The 19,989-nt window shown below is 42.8% G+C and overlaps 2 protein-coding genes and 1 long non-coding RNA gene across 4 annotated transcripts in view; 2 read left to right on the top strand and 1 right to left on the bottom strand.

Annotated features, from left to right (window-relative positions):
- The window catches only part of LOC111949537 (Golgi SNAP receptor complex member 1), a 53,131-nt gene extending 45,825 nt beyond the window's left edge, over positions 1-7,306 (top strand). For both annotated transcript variants that reach the window (XM_023966803.2, XM_023966804.2), the window contains exons 8-9: positions 3,745-3,827; positions 6,628-7,306. In XM_023966803.2, the coding sequence (XP_023822571.1) occupies positions 3,745-3,827; positions 6,628-6,752 (208 nt within the window). In that variant the 3' untranslated portion in view covers positions 6,753-7,306. The remainder of the gene's footprint in view (positions 1-3,744; positions 3,828-6,627) is intronic.
- Positions 1-19,989, top strand: part of LOC139022819 (uncharacterized) — a 278,818-nt gene that overhangs the window by 185,117 nt on the left and 73,712 nt on the right. The window lies entirely within an intron of this gene.
- LOC111949949 (trafficking regulator of GLUT4 1-like) overlaps positions 12,738-19,989 on the bottom strand; it is a 34,316-nt gene continuing 27,064 nt past the window's right edge. Inside the window, exons 2-3 of the mRNA XM_023967307.2 lie at positions 15,802-15,928; positions 12,738-15,480 (exon numbers count right to left, since the gene is read on the bottom strand). Of these exons, the coding sequence (XP_023823075.1) occupies positions 15,470-15,480; positions 15,802-15,928 (138 nt within the window). The 3' untranslated portion in view covers positions 12,738-15,469. The remainder of the gene's footprint in view (positions 15,481-15,801; positions 15,929-19,989) is intronic.

The following is a 19,989-nucleotide window of genomic DNA, read 5'->3' on the forward strand; positions in this document are numbered from 1 at the left end:
CTCCACCATCTCAGCCTCCCTGTTGCCTCTATCCCTCCCACCATCTCAGCCTCCCTTTTCCCTCCCATCATTTCAGCCTCCCTATTGCCTCTATCCCTCCCATCATCTCAGCCTCCCTGTTGCCTCTATCCCTCCCACCATCCTAGCCTCCCTGTTGCCTCTGCATCTTAGGCAGTTAGGGGCGTCCCCAACATCCCCAGTCATGTGTGGCCACCCAGCCCAAACTCCTCCGACTCTATCCACCCTCTTATCTATCCTTCCATCCCTCTCCATCTATCCTTCCCTCCCTCCCCCTCTCATCCATCTTCTCTTCCTGCCGCAGCCCACCCACAGATTGCTGCCTGAGGGGAGGCTACTGGCACAGGTGCTTCATTAAGTGGATTTGTGGGCCGTGCAGCACCTCTTCCTGTCCAGCCCCCCCAAGTCTCCCTCTCTCTTCCCTCTTGTTTTAGCCAAGCAGAAAATTACACTGGATGAGAAAGCCACGATCATTACCGGTTCCCTCCCCGTCTTGAACACGCCTAACAAGACACACCCACGCAMACAGCCAGAAGATAATGAAGCTTATTTTTTGTCCTGATTAGTTTTTGTGTGTTATTATGCCCTGTGGGAACGAGGAGGGTTGAGCTATGATTCATTTATGTGAATTAATATGCATTGKGTTTTAAGACCCAGGTTGGAAATAAAAATCGACAATATTTTGAGAGGAACAGTTGGTCGGGTACTCCAGTGAGTGCACCGAAGCAGAAAGAAAAGAGTGCGATTCTCACAGCACAAAAATGCTGTTTTTGGTAGTTAAAGTAACATATCCATATTAAGCTCTGTCAAATTGGGGTTAGACTGGAGAGAATTGGTCTCAATAAACGTATCTAGAAACCCCACAGTGACTTTACTTTAGATGCTAACGGTGATGAGCTGAATTAGTTTAGCATTGAGCTGGTTTTCAGCCAGAGAGTGTGTGTGTGCTTTAGCCTCGCCCCTATCAGATAGCAGCTCTGATTGCCAGCGCGTTAGCGTAGCGCTAACGCTGGCCCAGTGTTAGTCAGCAGTGTTGGGCTTTGGGAAGAGAGGCRATTGGTCTTCCCCTCTGACTCTGGAGAACATGATATATGAGCTAGATCCTTGGCATAGGGACTGATTGTCCCCTCAGCAACACCCTACGAGGTGTTAGACTGTCAGCGATGAAGATTACAGACACAACACACACATACACGCTTATTCAAACATGTACTACAAATGTTAAACTACCACACTTTCTCAATCAAACACCTCAGCTCCCACACACACTCAACACAGTGCACCCACATCCTTACTTGGTGAGGAAGTGTCCATATCACAGCCATTTAATCTTCCAATGACAAGGCAGCACTCAGTTGAAGGAGATGGGAGAACATTAAGTGCTTGATGTCCATGTACACCGAAGAACACCACAAGATCTGAAATTAGCTAGAGCCCTCAGGCTTGGTTCCAGGCTTTACGTCTTTGAAGGAAATGGACTCTAACTGAATGGTACCGTCTCTGACRGTACTGAGGTGCATTTAGTCTCTTCAGACTAAATTACAGTTACCATGTGAAAGCTACAATTTTTTTTTCTCAAATGAGATTGTATATCTGCTGTCTGGAGGTGTCTGGGGAAATCAATATCTAAYAGAGGGTCGTTCTCTGAAGCTTTTTTGCTGTGAAGTGTGTGTGTGTACAGTGCCTTCGTATTCAGACCCTTTACTCAGTACTTTGTTGAAGCACCTTTGGCAGCGATTACAGCCTCGCGTCTTCTTGGGTATGACGCTACAAGCTTGGCACACCTGTATTTGGGTAGTTTCTCCCCTTCTCTGCAGATCCTCACAAGCTCTAAGCTCTGCCAGGTTGGATGGGGAGCGTTGCTGCACAGCTATTTTCAGGTCTCTCCAGAGATATTCAACCGGGTTCAAATACGGGCTCTGTCTGGGTCACTCAAAGAATCAGAGACTTGTCCCGAAGCCACTCCTGCGTTGTCTTGGCTGTGTGCTTAGGGTTGTTGTCCTGTTGGAAGGTGAACCTTTACCCAAGTCTGAGGTCCTGAGTGCTCTGGAGCAGGTTTTCATCAAGGATATCTCTGTACTTTGCGCCTTTCACCTTTGCCTCGATCCTGACTAGTCTCCCAGTCCCGATTGCTGAAAATCACCCCCACAGCATGATGCTGCCACCACCATGCTTCACCGTGGGGCTGGTGCCAGGTTTCCTCCAGACGTAACGCTTGGCATTCAGGCCATAGAGTTCAATCTTTGTTTCATCAGACCAGAGAATCTTGTTTCTCATGGTCTGAGTCCTTTAGGTGCCGTTTTGGCAAACTCCAAGAGGGCTGTCATGTGCCTTTTGCTGAGGAGTGGCTTCCTTCTGGCCACTCTACCATAAAGGCCTGAACTCTAGAGCTCTGTCAGTGACCATTGGGTTCTTGATCATCTCCCTGACCAAGGCCCTTCTCCCCCGATTGCTCAGTTTGGCTGGGGGGCCAGCTTTAGGAAGAGATTTGGCGGTTCCAAACTTCTTCAATTTAAGAATGATGGAGGCCACTGTGTTCTTGTGGACCTTCAATGCTGCAGATGTATTTTTTTGGTGCCTTTCCCCAGATCTGTGCCTCGACACAGTCCTGTCTCGGCGCGCTCTACAGACAATTCCTTCGACCTCATGGCTTGGTTTTTGCTATGACATGCACTGTGGGACCTTAAATAGACAGGTGTGTGCCAGACAGGTGTGTGCCTTTCCAAATCATGTCCTATCAATTGAATTTACCACCGGTGGACTCCAAGTTGTAGAAACATCTCAAGGATGTGCAATGGAAACAGGATGCACCTGAGGTCAATTTCTAGTCTCATAGCAAAGGGTCTGAATACTAATGTAAATAAGGTATTTCTGTTTTACATAAACATTTTTTTTTAACACATTCCTACCCCACCCACCCACCGCTACACTTGCCACCACTCCTGAAAAWATATAATTGGGAAACACTGTGCTAGCACTACACGCCTCAGTGTATCTGCGCTAATATCCACAGGGCCTCGGAGTGACTCGGCTCCCCCTGTAATATCCACGGCCTCAGAGTGACTCAGCTCCCACAGTATTTCTCTCTCTGCATTCTAAATTAATGTGAAAGTTCTCCTCCCCCCCTCTAATGGGTTTCTCCGCCTCCACCCGCCTTCTGTCTGTCACGGTAGTTGCACTTGGGGGACCACACACACACACACACACACACACACACACCTGTCTCTTATACACATCTAGATGTGTATAAGAGACAGATATTGTAGTGTTGCCTATACTCTCGGTTGGAGAAAAGCTGTTTTATAACAAAGCAGAAGTCTTACAGGGGTGATATTGTAGGGTGGGTTACCTCTCCCCTAATTTAACCCTGTCTCTTATACACATCTAGATGTGTATAAGAGACAGGTGTAAATTAATGTGAAAGATCTCCTCCCCCCTCTAATGGGTTTCTCCGCCTCCACCCGCCTTCTGTCTGTCACGGTAGTTGCACTTGGGGGACCACACACACACACACACACACAATCGTGCCTCATACTTTTTGCTAGAGAAAAGCTGTTTGATGACAAGCCTTACAGGGGTGATATTGTAGTGTTGCCTATACTCTCGGTTGGAGAAAAGCTCTTTTATAACAAAGCAGAAGTCTTACAGGGGTGATATTGTAGGGTGGGTTACCTCTCCCCTAATTTAACCTGTGTATGTCACTGTCTTCCTCTTCTCTCCCTGCAGTATTGCCATGGCGACCAAGGAGAACATGACATCCCAGAGAGGGCTGTTGAAGTCCATACACAGCAGGGTCAACACTCTGGCCAGTATCCTTTACAACACCCAGCAAACTTTATGCACATTGGAGATTCTCCATGTAACATAATGTTTAGGACTGGGCTTAAAATGTGTCTGGGAAGCCAACCCTATGTTCATATCTATTTGAGAAAGAACAAATTCACATGAAAAATAACAATTTCACAAATACTTATTTAGGTATTTAATCCGTCAAGAAATTCTAGAGATTGTCAGGTATCGTGTGTTTTAAACCACTTTTATTTGATCATAATTGTCTTTTAATGTCACTTAGAAGATATTTTTATCCAAAGATATTTACAGAAGTGATCCCCGCAGGAACTGAACCCACGACCTTGGCGTTGTTAGCGCAATGCTCTTACTCATTACGTCCTCTATTTACCGTACTATTACCTCCTGTGAGCTGCAACCAGACACAATACAGCTATAGAGTCCCTTAACCTCTCTTGGGTACGTGAGACGTTAGCGTCCCACCTCTTCAACAGCCAGTGAAACTGCTGGGCGCCAAATTCAAATACAGAAATACTCATTATATAAATTCAGAAAACAAAACATATTTTACATARGTTTAAAGATGAACTTCTTGTGAATCCAAYCACGGTGTCAGATTTAAAAAATGCTTTACGGCGAAAGCATACCTTACGATTATTTGAGAACATAGCCCACTAGACAAATCATTACAAACAGTAACCAGCCAAGTAGAACAGTTACACAAGTCAGAAATAGAGATAAAAGTAATCCCTTACCTTTGATGATCTTCATATGGTTGCACTCAGCAGACATTCATTTACTCAATAAATGTTCCTTTTGTTCAATAAAGTCTCTTTATATCCAAAAACCTCAGTTTTGTTCACACGTTTTCTTCAGTAATCCACAGGCTCAAACGCAGTCAAAACAGGAAGACAAAAAAATCCAAATTGTATCCGTAAAGTTCAATGAAACATGTCAAACGATGTTTATATTCAATCCTCGGGTTGTTTTTAGCCTAAATAATCAATAATATTTCAACCGGACAATAACGTCGTCAATTTAAAAGGTCTGTGACACTTTAGGGTCCACTCATTCAGACTGCTCTTACTTCCTCATTTTTCAGAATACAAGCCTGAAACAATTTCTAAAGACTGTTGACATCTAGTGGAAGGCATAGAAACTGCCAAAGTCAATGGATACTGTAGTGGCATTGAATAGAAAACTACAAAATAAAAATAAAAACTACTTCCTGAATGGATTTTTCTCAGGTTTTTGCCTGCCAAATCAGTTCTGTTATACTCAGACACTATTTTAACAGTTTTGGAAACTTTAGAGTGTTTTCTATCCAAATCTACCCGTTATATGCATATCATATCTTCTGGGCCCGAGAAGCAGGCAGTTTAATTTGGGCATACATTTCATCCAAAATTCCGAATGCTGCCCCCTACCCTAGAGAATTTAAACAATTAATGCCAGAGTGACTGTCGGTTTACGTTACGAATCCTAACTGTTTTATAGGGGGGGCAGCAGGTAGCCTAGTGGTTAGAGCGTTAAACCAGTAACCAAAAGGTTGCTGGATCGACTCCCCGATCTGACAAGGTAAAAATCTGTCATTCTGCCCCTGAACAAGGCAGGTAACCCACCGTTCCCCGGTAGGCCGTCATTGTAAGTAAGAATTTGTTCTTAAAACTGACTTGCCTAGTAAAATAAAGGTTAAATAAAAAATAAATATATGTAGGCACAATAAGCATGCTCCAAGTTCAGTTTGTATTGTTATCAAACGCATCTATCCCAGCAAGATTTAAAGACATCCTCCAGTGGTTTTTGAACTTTTCCTGTTGAGAAGTGATAGCCCAAGTATAAATATAGTGAAGTACAAGTCACTAAATAGGTAAAAAAAGACATTTGAGCTACATTTCAAGGAGTTCAATGAGTTGGTCTGATGGGAATGTGTGATGTCATTGGCCTCCCTCTTGCTTGAAAAGCAGAAGAGGAAAGCTTCCCCACCCCCACTTGTGCCATGTCATGACATACCTGGACCACCTATTGAGATGTGCCTTTTGTTAAGTAAATCAGGTTTTAAATGAGGTGAAAAGGAGACTGGAGTGCCACTTCAATGGGAGCCTGATTCTGCCTGTTATCTTCTCTTTGCTCTGAGCATGGTTGTCAGGCCTTTCGGCCGGGCGATACAATATCTTCCTCACACGGGGCACCAACACCAGCCTCTTGAGGTGAAAAACTCCTATTGATTYTAARGAAATATCTGAGCATGCGGAGCATTTTGATCCATTCTGGTCCATTTAACTGACTGGGGGGGATTCAGGGCTTAGATTGCTCCATTCCTCTCTCCTGCTAGGGTTCTATGAACAACATATTGGATCTATATTTCACTTTGCTGTCAAAAGAAAAGATCAGTTGCCTGTTTCAGAAATACAATTTCAGAACAGACCAAAAGAATTAGCAATGACATCAGAAAAGTAGGCAGTTTGGCTTTTTTAGATTCTAATTAAGGATTAAGGCCAGAGGGGGTGTGGTATATGACCAATATACCACAGCTAAGGGTTGTTCTTCTGTATGACGCAACGCTTATACAGCCCTTAGCCATGGTATATTGGCCATATACCACAAACCTCCCAAGGTGCCTTATTGCTATTATAAACTGGTTACTAATGTAATTAGAGCAGTACAAATAAATGTTCTGTTGTATACGTTCTTGTATATTATGGATTTCAGCATTCAGGGCTCAAACCACCCAGTTTATAATTCCAATTGAATGATTTTCTGAACATACTTTTAATAAGAGGTGATTGGTTCTCTGTTTCCCTTAACTTCCTCCTCCAGATCGTTTCCCAGCCATCAACAACCTCATCCAGCGAATCAACCTGCGGAAGAGGCGGGACTCCCTAATCCTGGGCGGAGTCATTGGCGTCTGCACCATCCTCCTGCTGCTCTACGCCTTCCACTGATGACGGACAGACCGGTCGAACAATCGTTACTCTGCGTTTGKAACATCGGAATCAGAACTCTGGAGAATGGGCTTGAGTGATTGGAGGCTACTGAGCAGACGGACAGACAGACCGACACCCTCTTGGCCCAATCGGTTAACAGGATTGATCAAAGCCATCATGGACTACCTGATTTGTATTTAGCAGTGAGGGAAGGAGGAGAAGGAGATGGGGAGATGGAGCAGCATCTTTTTWGTTTAGTTTTTCTATCCAAAGTGAATGTGCTGTTCAACTCTGGTTAAGGGAACGGAGACCAAATTTACTAATATGACTAGATTTTAAAGAATTATATATAAAGAACACTTGCTTCAATGAGGAGTTAAAGGCTCTGAAGACAGATTGCGGATACGAAAGAGGGGGACTGTTTTGCGGTTGATTTCTGAGGTGGATGGATTTTTTGTTGAATGGTCGTTTTTTAGTGGCGGCAGATTCAGGAGGTTTATCATCATCATGGGCTGTACAATGTGCATTATTAATAAATTATTAATATACAGTATGTGATACTAGGCACTTAACATTTTAGTTTTCAGTATTTTTTTGAACTTCGACATGTTTTGAGAAATTGTATTTTTCATTGAAGGCCATTGATTCAACTCTAGTGCTGCAAATACCATTATTCTGTTGTGCTGCATGGATGACTTCATAATGATGACTTCATAATGATGACTTCATAATCACTGTAGTACTTTAAACAATGGCCCACATACAGGTGTATGGTTAAACCAGAACTCTGACTTCTTTCATTACGTGTTTCCCTCTACTTACACCGCTTAGCAGACACCTATCCAAAGTAACCTGCTGTACAGTGAGTGCATGCATACATTTTTATAATCGAATCCACGACCTTGGCTGGTGCCAAGCTCTCACCAACTGAGCCACACAAGTTCACTTGAAATCCAGAGATCTGTAAGAGTGATCAGCATTCAGCCCTCTGTGCTTCTTCATGATCAAGGACCTACTAAGTCCTACCTTGAGAAAAGTCCACAAACCTTAAGTCATACATTGATGTCAACTGGAAATCTGTGTTCAAACTTTTGTTCCATACTGATTTTGAAAGTTATGATTCTGTTCTACCCTATATGCCCATTATCTTRCAGAGCCTCAAACCTCTGTCTATCCCTTCTGTCTCATCCTGTTCTGCCTCCTGAAGAAGTTTTGGGCTGATTAATTTGTTATTTGACTAACATTTAACATCCCTAATATGAACGTTGATTTGAAAGGTGCTACAGTTGGAAGGAGATTTTATTTTTTATTTTTACTTGAAATTGTCAATGGCATTTTAAGTGGAAGAGGCTGCAGATGTTACAGTAAACAAGGCTGCAGAAGCTAGATTACTGTTTAATGGGGTACTCTGACAATCAGATGCGAGTCACCGCCACACTCCCTCAGACCTCTGTTTTGTAAAAATATGCGTGCGTCTGCCTGCTTGTGAACCTACGTACGTAAGTGCACGTGTGTGTGTGTCGTGACAGCCACACTGCACATGAGCTGTAACTGCAGTCTGCAGGGGGTGACAGCTTCCCACCAGGACTCTACAGGAACCTGTCATCACTCCCATGTCACCTCCATAGCCACCTACCAGGTTTTAAATTAATTACCTTGTCTTTCTGTCTGTCACACCTTACATCTCACCATTTATCATCTGGTAACTAGACAAGGAAGTTTTAGTCACGAAGTTGATTACGTTTTGAAGTTTGGTTTATTGGTATAGCTACATGAAGTGGAAATATCTAAAAACCTTCCAAGTACACCCATTTTCCCCTTTTTTCATAGGATGACACTGTCCACTTTATTCCTTTATCTCTATTTTCAGGTTACTCTCTTCTCTGAGGGCAAATGGGGGACTGCATTTTGTCATCTGAGTGCAGTTCTTCTATTGGTCTATAACTGGTTCAACAAACATCCATACAGTTAACACAGCTAGCCTACTCTGGTGCTACTGTGTATAGCTCCTGAATATTTCAGATCGTTTTGTCTGGTTTGAAGATCACTGGAGTAGAATTAAGTGTTGTGTACTTTCGCTGTGACTCAAGTTCTTCCACAGAATTCTGCTGATTCTAGCACAACACACAGGAGGGAGTCTATAATAAAATTAGATTTGATAAAATGTTATTTTATTTGTCACGTGCCGAATACAGCTGGTSTAGACGTTACAGTGAAATGCTTACTTATGAGCCCCTAACCAAMAATACAGTTTACAAAAAATACGAGTAAGAATAAGAAATTAAAAGTAACAAGTCATTAAAGAGCAGCAGTAAAATGACAATAGCGAGACTATATACAGCGGGATACCGGTACAGAGTCAATGTGCGGGGGCACCGGTTTGTTGAGGTAATGGATACATGTAGGTAGAGTTATTAAAGTGACTATGCATAGACAACAACAGAGTAGCAGCGGTGTAAAAGGTGTGTGGGGGGGTGGCAATGTAAATAATCTGGGTAGCCATTTGATTAGATGTTCAGCAGTCTTTTTGCTTGGGGGTAGAAGACATGGCACTCTGGTACCGCTTGCCGTGTGGTAGCAGAGAGAGCAGTCTATGACCAGGGTGGCTGGAGTCTTTGACAATTTTTAGGGCCTTCCTCTGACACTGCCTGGTATAGAGGTCCTGGATGGCAGGAAGCTTGGCCCCAGTGATGTACTGGGCCATACGCACTACCCTCTTGAGGCCGAGCAGTTGCCATATTAGGCAGTGATGCAACCAGTCAGGATGCTCTCGATGGTGCAGCTGTAGAACCTTTTGAGGATCTGAGGACCCATGCCAAATCTTTTCAGTCTCCTGAGGGGTAATAGGTTTTGTCGTGGGCATGGCTGTCTTGGTGTGCTTGGACCATGTTAGTTTGTTGGGGATGTGGACACCAAGGAACTTAAAGCTCTCAAACTGCTCCACTACAGCCCCGTCGATGAGAATCGGGGCGTGCTCGTCCCTTTTTCCWGTAGTCCAAAATCATCTCCTTTGTCTTGATCACGTTGAGGGAGAGATTGTTGTCCTGGCACCACACGGCCAGGTCTCTGACCTCCTCCCTATAGGTGGTCTCATCGTTGTCGGTGATTAGGCCTACCACTGTTGTGTCATCGGCAAACTTAATGATGGTGTTGAAGTCGTGCCTGTCTGTGCAGTCATGAGTGAACAGGGAGTACAGGAGGGGACTGAGCACGCACCCCTGAGGGGCCCCTGTGTTGAGGATCAGCGTGGCGGATGTTACCTTCCCTTACCACCTGGGGGTGGCCTGTCAGGAGGTCCAGGATCCAGTTGCAGATGGAGGTGTTTAGTCCCAGGGTCCTTACCTTATTGATGAGCTTTGAGGGCACTATGGTGTTGAACGCTGAGCTGTAGTCAATGAATAGCATTCTCACATAGGTAKGGCACTGTGGAGTGCAATAGAGTAATCTGTGGATCTGTTTGGGCGGTATGTGAATTGGAGTGGGTCTAGGGTTTCTGGGATAATGGTGTTGAAGTGAGCCATGACCAGCCTTTCAAAGCACTTCATGGCTACAGACTTGAGAGTGCTACAGGTCGGTAGTCATTTAGGCAGGTTACCTTAGTGTTCTTGGGCACAGGGACTATTGTGGTCTGCTTAAAACATGTTGTATTACAGGGAGAGGTTGAAAATGTCACTGAAAACACTTGCCAGTTGGTCAGCGCATGCTCACAGTACACGTCCTGGTAATCCGTCTGGCCTTGTGAATGTTGACCTGTTTTAAGGTCTTACTCGCATCGGTTGCGGAGAGCATGATCACACAGCCTTCCGGAACAGGTGCTCTCATGCCTGTTTCAGTGTTATTTGCCTCGAAGCGAACATAGAAGTAGTTTAGCTCGTCTGGTAGGCTCGTGTCTGGCAGCTCTCGGCTGTGCTTCTCTTTGTAGTCTAATGGTTTGCAAGCCTTGTCAGCGCCGGTGTAGTATGATTTGATCTTAGTCCTGTATTGAGGCTTTGCCTGTTTGATGGTTTGTCGGAGGGCATTGCAGGATTTCTTATAAGCTTCCGGGTTAGAGTCCCGCTCCTTGAAAGCGGCAGCTCTAGCCTTTAGCTCAGTGCGGATGTTGCTTGTAATCCATGGCTTCTGGTTGGGGTGTGTACGTACAGTCACTGTGGTGACGACGTCATCGATGCACTTATTTATGAAGCCAATGACCTATGTGTACTCCTCAATGCCATCGGGGGAATCCCGGAACATATTCCAGTCTGTGCTAGCAAAACAGTCCTGTGGCTTAGCATCTGCTTCCTCTGACCACTTTTTTTATTGATCGAGTCACTGGTGCTTCCTGCTTTAATTTTCGCTTGTAAGCAGGAATCAGGAGGATATAATTATGGTCAGATTTGTCAAATGGAGGACGTCGGAGAGCTTTGTACGCGTCTCTGTGTGTGGAGTAAAGGTGGTCCAGAGTTCTTTTTTTTTCTTTTTTTCTCCCCACCTCTGGTTGTACGTTTATCATGCTGATAAATTTGGTAAGACAGATTTAAGTTTCCCTGCATTAAAGTCCCCGGCTACGCCTCTGGGTGAGCGTTTCCCTGTCTGCTTATGGCGGAATACAGCTCATTTAGTGCGGTCTTAGTGCCAGCATCAGTCTGTGGTGATTATGTAGACGGCTATGAAAAATACAGTTAAACTCTAGGTAGATAGTGTCGTCTACAGCTTATCATGAGATACTCTACCTCAGGCGAGCAAAACCTCGAGACTTCCTTAGATATCGTGCACCAGCTGTTATTTACAATAATACATATACAGCGTGGCTGGTTATACAGCGTATAACCAGACAGCTGTATGTTGATAATGTCATCGTTCACCCACGACTCCGTGAAGCACAAGATATTACAGTTTTGAATGTCCCGTTGGTAGTTTAATCTTCCATGTAGGTCATCAATTTTATTTTCCAAAGATTGCAAGTTTGCTAGCAGAATGGGAGGAAGTAGGGGGTTATTCGATCGCCTACGAATTCTCAGAAGGCAGCCCGCCTTCTGGCCCCTTTTTCTCCACCTTCTCTTCACGCAAAGTATGATGATCTGGGCCTGTTCCAGGGGAAGCAGTACATCATTCACGTCGGACTCGTTAAAGGGAAGAAAGGATTCTGCCAGTCCGTGGTGAGTAATCACAGTTCTGATACGCAGAAGTTATTTTTGGTCATAAGAAACGGTAGCAGCAACATTATGTACAAAATAAGTTAAAGAAGTTACAAACAATGCAAATAAAAAAACAAAAAACACAATTGGTTAGGGATACGTAAAACGTCAGCCTTGTTCTCCGGCACCATCTTGTTAGAATGGCGTATAGAACCACACAGAAGTAAATGTGGCATCATCACAAAAACAGAAGATTACTTTTTGAGAAATAAAGCAAACATTTTGTATAMCTTTAAGTATACATGACTTGCGAGGCTCAATGTATTTATTCATCCCCGTCTTAAGTTTTTCAGTGCAGCAGGACATACCAAGGGGCTACTTCTGTAGGTAAAGAGACCCAATCTTATTGTTTAATAAAAATTACTAAAATGTTGATTCTGTGTAGTCATTTGTTTGTGCTGACTGCATTTTTGGGGATTTTTGAGAGTACTGGAGGTGTGTGTCGGTGCGTGTTTGTAAGCCCTGTGCTGTGAGTGTTTTGAGTATTCTGTTATCGTGTGTGTGTGTGTGTGAGAGAAAAAAGGAGTGTGGTTGTGAAAGGGTGTGTGTGTGTTAACATGAGGGTTTAGCTCTACACCTTTCTCTGTTCCAGTCAGGGACATTGACTTTGATCATTATGTCAGTGGAGCTGCTGCTGCAGCTTTACCCCAGATGCCACTTCAAAAGGCAGGTTGTCTGACCCTTTACTCTCCCTCTCACACACTACTCAGCAGTTTTCCCCTTAGACCATTCCTCTGTCTTACACTCTGTCCTTCAACACACAAACAAGCACACACGCATTCATCAAAGCCAAACCAACCAACATAAATCAGTCCAACTCAGTGTAGACCATGCATGGTAACGTTTATTCCAGACATGCAGAATGTTCACAACAGAGATGGAAACCAGTATATGCTATCCAAAAGGGAAAAAAAATCTGGACATAAAAAAAAATAGACAKGATTTTGAAAGTCACTGTCAGAGAATTATGTGATAGAACAGTGCGGAAGGTGAGTGGGAACTATTTCATGTGATAGACAAATTACCATAAAAATGTGTCTTATGGGTATTAAGTTGAATTTTGTCTCTTCAATGGCAAACTGAGTCACTGAATTTCCCCTGCTGGATTGGGGTCTCTCTGCCATTTGCTCTTACTGTATGCCATAGAGCAGCCATCTACTTTCTACCCAAAGTCAGGTTTCTAAAAGCACTTTAGGAGTGTGTGAGAAGTTTCCAGACTGAGGCATGCCTGTTGCCCAAAGATGAACATTAGAGCTCTTTAGACAGGGATGTCTCTTCAGCCCATCTGTCTAGTGAAGCACGCTGTGGCTACAGTAGCTTCCTACTGTGCAATATAACTTGTATAACCAAAAGGGCAGCAAGTTTATCATACCCATTGATGTACTGTAAGGCTGTCTTGAGTTCAGTGCCTTTAAACATCATGACCTTGTTGAGTCATTCACCAGCTGTGGTCCTATTTCTATTTGTTTCTAGAAATACAATACAGATGACAAAAAATTGAACCTATTGTCAAGAGTTCAGGTTTTAAATGCTATGACTTTCTGATTAGAAATGGTTTGTCAATGCTCGCTTTGGGTTGGATCTGGAGTGATCTAGTGCTTTGCATGCTTAGACAGGGGCATTATTGGGGGGTTTTCAGCAAGGAATGAACCAATAGGTGTTCATAGTTTGAATCCTCTAAAGGAGACCTCAAATGTTATGACCTATTTCACCAATTACAGGTTCTTTATCAATCACTTTAGATCTCTTTGAAGATTTTAAATTCAGGCCAAATAAATGCAATCAAATCATTATCATATAATTCTCTCTTTGGTCTCATTTGTGCAGCTAACACCTACATAAGCTCTTGATAATACAAGCAGTGGAATCAAGAACCATTGGCCAACTTAAAGTATTGAGATCAAATTGGAGTTCAGGAGAATGTTATGAGTAGTAATACAAAAATGAATATAAGTCCAAACAAGGGTGTTATGAAGCATTATGTAGTTATGAAGGTTTAATAAGAGGTGTTATGACCTTGTAGTAAACATCTGAAGTGTGTCAATGTAACAGTCCTTTGTTGTGTTACCGTAGTTGAATCTGAACAAACTGACTTATTCCAGATTGCATAGTGGCACATTTGAATACAGACAAATTGGTGTGTTACAGTACATGTACAGAGAGAACTGCTGCTAATCAATCAAACCTCAAAACAATGTTCCTTTAACATTACAGCAGGTCCTTACAGTGGCATCCAAAAACCTGGGTACTGTTTAGTCCAAAGCATGCCTATGTAATATTGCATATATATATATATATTCTTCATATAAATACATGTCATACCGATACAGCAGGGTGGCAATAGGTTAAGGATTTGTGTTGGTCTCTGTAGCACTACAAAATGCATTCAGTCAACAAGCTATGTTAACAGTCCCAGGTAATGAGACAAGGTACTGGAGTAGGGTGGGTTGTATTTGGAGGGGGAGCTAGGGAGTCAGTGGGTAAGGGGAGAGTGATTGATTATTCTGACAAATTGCATATCCTCAGACTTATGCCCATGCTCTGGCATGGATGTTTGGAGAGGGGTTGGAGGGATGGGGAGGGTAGGCATGCACATAAATATAGTCAGACCCCTCCCACAGCAAGGCAGGGGAAAGGGCGGGGGTATTCTGTTTCTGTGGAGTCCACAGTTGACCCACACGTGGCTGAAACACATTATGTACAACTCACTCTCAAGTCTCTAAGCACCTGGCATGTTTGATCCCAAAGTAAAAACACAGACAAACAAATATGAATTCACAAACAAAACAAAAAGGTTGGCTATCTACAGTCAAGTGGTCTCTTTTTTTTCCTGTAAAAAACCTACAAAAAAACCAACAAATTCAAAAACATCTTCTCTGAATTGTGTTCCTTGGTCAAATTTTACATTCTTCGGCAACCTATACCAGGCGACAGCCACTGCCGGTCAGGCAGGCATCTTAACTTAACAGTCTCAATCATCGCAGCTCAGCCCAACATACACAACTTTTATAAAATGTAAATGGATATATTCATCTATATATATTGATATTGCAAATATATCTGTATAGTTGTATATGCTTTCAATCCAGGAGATCAGGTCAACCAAGTATATTTTCAGATTATTATTCAGCTGTCTTGATGTTTTTAGTCCAAAGCTTGGAGTTCATTTTCAAGGTCTCCTTCCATTCTTGATACAGAAAAGTTTATAATTTCATTCCTCTGTTCATCCCTCTCTTCTTAATTTTTTACTCCACAGAGTCGAATGAGAGTAGCGAGTTCCTCAAACCATAAGTCAATCGTCCAACGTTCTTTTAAAATACACTTTTTATATCAAGGATTTTATTTTTCTTCGTCAAGCAAATTTTWGTGGAATCTAATGCATGCATATCTGGATCTTTTGTGTTTGTTTCATTCATTTGCTACTGTATTTCCTACTCTTTAAACGTTTTAATTGTTTGCCTTATTTTTATCTCAGAATCAACGGAATTGATTTTCTCCCCATGCAGCATCCTCTGCTTGGCTTGCAGCAGTGCTCTTGTTTCATGGTCTATACACTGGTCACTTCGTTACTGTTAGGGAAGAGAGAGGGGGGAAGGGGAGAGAGAAAGGTTAAGGTCCAGTCATTCCTACAGTATGGCAGACTGGTCTGTAGCTTAAACAGCAGGAGGGTTACTCTCCTTGCCACACAGCCAGCCTGCTATAGCTGCAGCCTTTAATCAATCCACACAGAGCTCAGCAATTTGCTAACACACACACACACACACAATTGATTGATTGATGACAGACTGGTGTATGTTTATGTATGTTAAAATATTACCTTGGAATTGTTATGCAGTATGCGTGTATGTGCATGTGTTTATGCACTGCAGCGGTGTGTGTGTGTTACTTACCAGAGACCGTTACACAGACGACTATGGTGAGCACACCCAGGATTATGGAAACAACACTGAGGAGTCGAGCCAGTTTACCCAGTCTCTTAGCTCCGTCCAAGTCTCCCGACTGCAGGCTGTTTCTGGACTAGAGAGGAGAGGACACACAACACAAGGCCAGGTGTATTTACACCCTCACAGAGACACACAACAGTCATGACACAATTTGAGTTCTTACATTTTGGTCATTTAGCAGACAATCTTATCCAGAGCGACTTAGTCAGAATTATAATCAAGTTGTGATCTTGAACTCAAATCTTGAACTATATCATTTGTCTCTCATGTCATCTTTTAGTTATCTTGTAGTCTGATGTCTTATTTCCTGTCTGTATGACTTGTGCTCTTGTTGGACAAATGAATCTTACAACAACTGAAACACTTAAATCCATACAGAGATTCACTGGAACATGGTTTTACTGCAATTTACAACTTTAAACTTTTTCTCAAACGTACTTGGACATGATTGAATTTGTACATTTCACTCAGCCTCGATAAGTGTTTCACTGTGAAATGTATCACCTGCTAGCCCATCAACCCACAGAGAAATTGCTTTAAAAGCAATTTAACACAAACACTGAGATTTCCTAACGCTCAACAAAATTTGGGACCATTTCATTGCAGACCTTTAATTTATTTACCCCTTTGCCAGGTACTTTATTGAACATTTACGATAACGACTTGACCAAGAGATTATCCTTGATGTGTGAAGTATTTCCAATATTTAAAAATGACAGTTAAGCCTATTCATTGACTGACAAACTTTGATAAAGGTTAAATGAAATTTAAAAAAATAAAGTCTGCAGAGCCTATAGGTTGTTATTGGTTGAAGTTGATGAATCGTATAGTGTGGGCCTTACTGTAAATCACACAAGGCAGATTTATACGGTACTATACAGTGCATTCGGAAAGTTACGTTACAGCCTTATTCTAAAATTGATTAAATTGTTTGTTTTTTCTAATCAATCTACACGCAATACCCCATAATGACGAAGTAAAAACAGATTTTTGAAAAGGTATTTAAAAAAAATCTTAAATATCACATTTACGTAAGTATTCAGCACCTTTGGCAGCGATTACAGCCTTGAGTCTTCTTGGGTACGATTCTACAAGCTTGGCACACCTGTATTTGGGGAGTTCTCCCATTCTTCTCTGCAGATCCTCTCAAGCTCTGTCAGGTTGGATGGGGAGCGTCGCTGCACAGCTATTTTTAAGTCTCTCTTGAGATGTTCGAATGGGTTCAAATCCGGACTCTTGCTGGGTCACAAAGAGAATCAGAGACTTGTCCCGAAGCCACTCCTGCGTTGTGTGCTTAGGGTCGTTGTCCTGTTGGAAGGTGAACCTTCACCCCAGTCTGAGGTCCTGAGCACTCTGGAACAGGTTTTCATCAAGGATCTCTCTGTACTTTGCTCCGTTCATCTTTCCCTTGATCCTGACTGGTCTCCCAATCCCTGCAGCTGAAAAACATTCCCACAGCATGAGGCTGCCACCAGACGTGGCAGCCTCCTCCAGACGTGACGCTTGACAAAGAGTTCAATCTTGGTTCCGTCAGAYCAGAGAATCTTGTTTCTCATGGTCTGAGAGTCCTTTAGGTGCCTGTTGGCAAACTCCAAGCGGGCTGTCATGTGCCTTTTACTGAGGAGTGGCTTCCGTCTGACCACTCTACCATAAAGGCCTGATTGGTGGAGTGCTGCAGAGATGGTTGTCCTTCTGGAAGGTTCTCCCATCTCCACAGAGGAATTCTGGAGCTCTGTCAGAGTGACCATCGGGTTCTTGGTCACCTCCCTGACCAAGGCCCTTCTCCACCGACTGCTCAGTTTGTCCGGGCTCAGCTTTGGTACCCTTCCCCTGATCTGTGCCTCGACACAATCCTGTCTCGTAGCTCTGCGGACAATGCCTTTGATCTCATGGCTTGGTTATTGCTCTGATATGTGCTGTCAACTGTGGGACCATATATAGACAGGTGTGTTTCTTTCTAAATCATGTCCAATCAATTTAATTTATCACAGGTGGACTCCAATCAAGTTGTAGTAACATCTCAAGGATGATCAATGGAAACAGGATGCACCTGAGCAAAATGTTTTGTCTCATAGCAAAGGGTCTGAATACTTAAGTAAGGTATTTCTGCTTATTTTGAATACATTTGCAAACATTACTAAAAACTTGTTTTTGCTTTGTCATTATGGCGTATTATGTGTAGATTGATGTATTTAATTACCCAGGCTTCCCTAGAATTTCCCCATCTAAACACTTTCTTCCCCATCTCCTTGATAACAGCCGTTCATTTTTCTCTTTGGATGATCGTGACAAGTCACTAGTAGAAATCCCATAGTTGAGACCTGATTCGCTCTCCTCCTGACTGTCCAAGAGACACAAAAGACAACTAACCTCTGATGTCACCAGGTTGCAATTACCCAGGTTTCCCTAGTACACCACATTTAACCCCTCACTGTTTCCACGGATGCAACACACACACACACACACACACACAACCCCCACTCCACTATACTGCATTATGAAGATCAATAGTTACAAACAGATCTCTACTCAACAGGCATCACCTCGACACTCAGTGGCCAACCTCAGCCTCTTAGACTGGGTTAGAGTGGTGAATTATCTGTTTCTGTCATCACCACATCCAACAGCTTATAAACCAAAATCTAACCAATCATCTCAAAGAAGATATAGGAAAACAACAACATGCTAACCGCAGATATACTATTTGAGCATGAAACAAACGTACTTCAAGAAGCATGTGGTTGCTGTCCATGGTGCTGGACTGGCCTCTATGAGGGTCTCTGTTTTCATTTATATCAAAGTCAGATCGGTTTAACCACACAATGGAGGAATGAAAGGACACAGTTTCAAAGTATTCTAACTGGCGGGAAATTACATATAGCTGAATTCAATTAGCCTTTATTAAACCATGATGTCTGAGTAGATGATTGGAGGCTCTGGTACAATGGTGATCTCACTTCTAGACTCTTTCTTCACCATCTCCTTGATAATCCTGATAATGCTTGATGTTTGAGCAGTGACTAGCTATGCTTAATGCTGTGTGCGTAGCGGCAGCCTCATTGTAATTCAGAACTCGGGGTGATAGCTATGTTTAAGAGTGGGCAGGGAGGAATACAAATCATCATCTTAAACAGAACACTATCATTATTTTAGCTATGAATATTAAAAACATCCTCTGATGCTGTAGGTCTTCATCAGGACTGATCTGGCACAGAACCCTTCAAATGAACCCATTCTTTCTACTTAGCCCAGTGATACTATATTTACTGTCTGGTACAGTAACATAGTCTACTGTTTCAATATGCTCTGTGGTATGAGTAACAAAACTGCAATGGTTGACTAATACATCAAAAAGGCATATACACAACAGTATATGTGCAAATAGCACAGCCCAAATATCAATGTATAATATACAGGTAACTGCCAAAATAAAGGAAACACCAACAAAAACTTTCTTAATAGGGCGTTGGGTCACCAGGAGCCGCCAGAAAAGCTTCAATGCGCCTTGGTATATAACTGGAACTCTATTGGAGGAATGCGACACCCTTCTTCCACAAGAAATTCCATCATTTGGTGTTTTGTTGATGGTGATGGAAAACGCTGTCTCAGGCGCCGCTCCAGAATCTCCCAAAAGTGTTTAATTGGGTTGGGATCAGGTCACACACACACACCCACACACACACACACACACACACACACACACACACTTTAAGCCTCCTGGGGCGGCAGGTAGCCTAGTGGTTAGAGCGTTGGACTTGTAACCGAAAGGTTGCAAGATCGAATCCCTGAGCTGACAAGGTAAAAATCTGTCGTTCTGCCCCTGAACAACCCACTGTTCCTAGGCCGTCATTGAAAATAAGAATTTGTTCTTAACTGGTTTGCCTAGTTAAATAAAGATAAAATAAAAAAAACTTCTCCTTTGAGACACCTCTTTCAAAGTCACAGATCTCTTCTAGTCATTGTAGCCAAAATAATGGACAACTGGGCCTTTATATACATGATGGGATGTTAAATGCTTAATTAACTAAGGAACCACACCTGTGTGGAAGCACCTGCTTTGTATCCCTCATTTACTCAAGTGTTTCCTTTATTTTGGCAGTTACCTGTAGATGTTCTCATTTAAAGCCTGTGTAA

Source organism: Salvelinus sp. IW2-2015, linkage group LG22 (genome assembly GCF_002910315.2).
Source record: "Salvelinus sp. IW2-2015 linkage group LG22, ASM291031v2, whole genome shotgun sequence".
NCBI lineage: Eukaryota > Metazoa > Chordata > Actinopteri > Salmoniformes > Salmonidae > Salvelinus > Salvelinus sp. IW2-2015.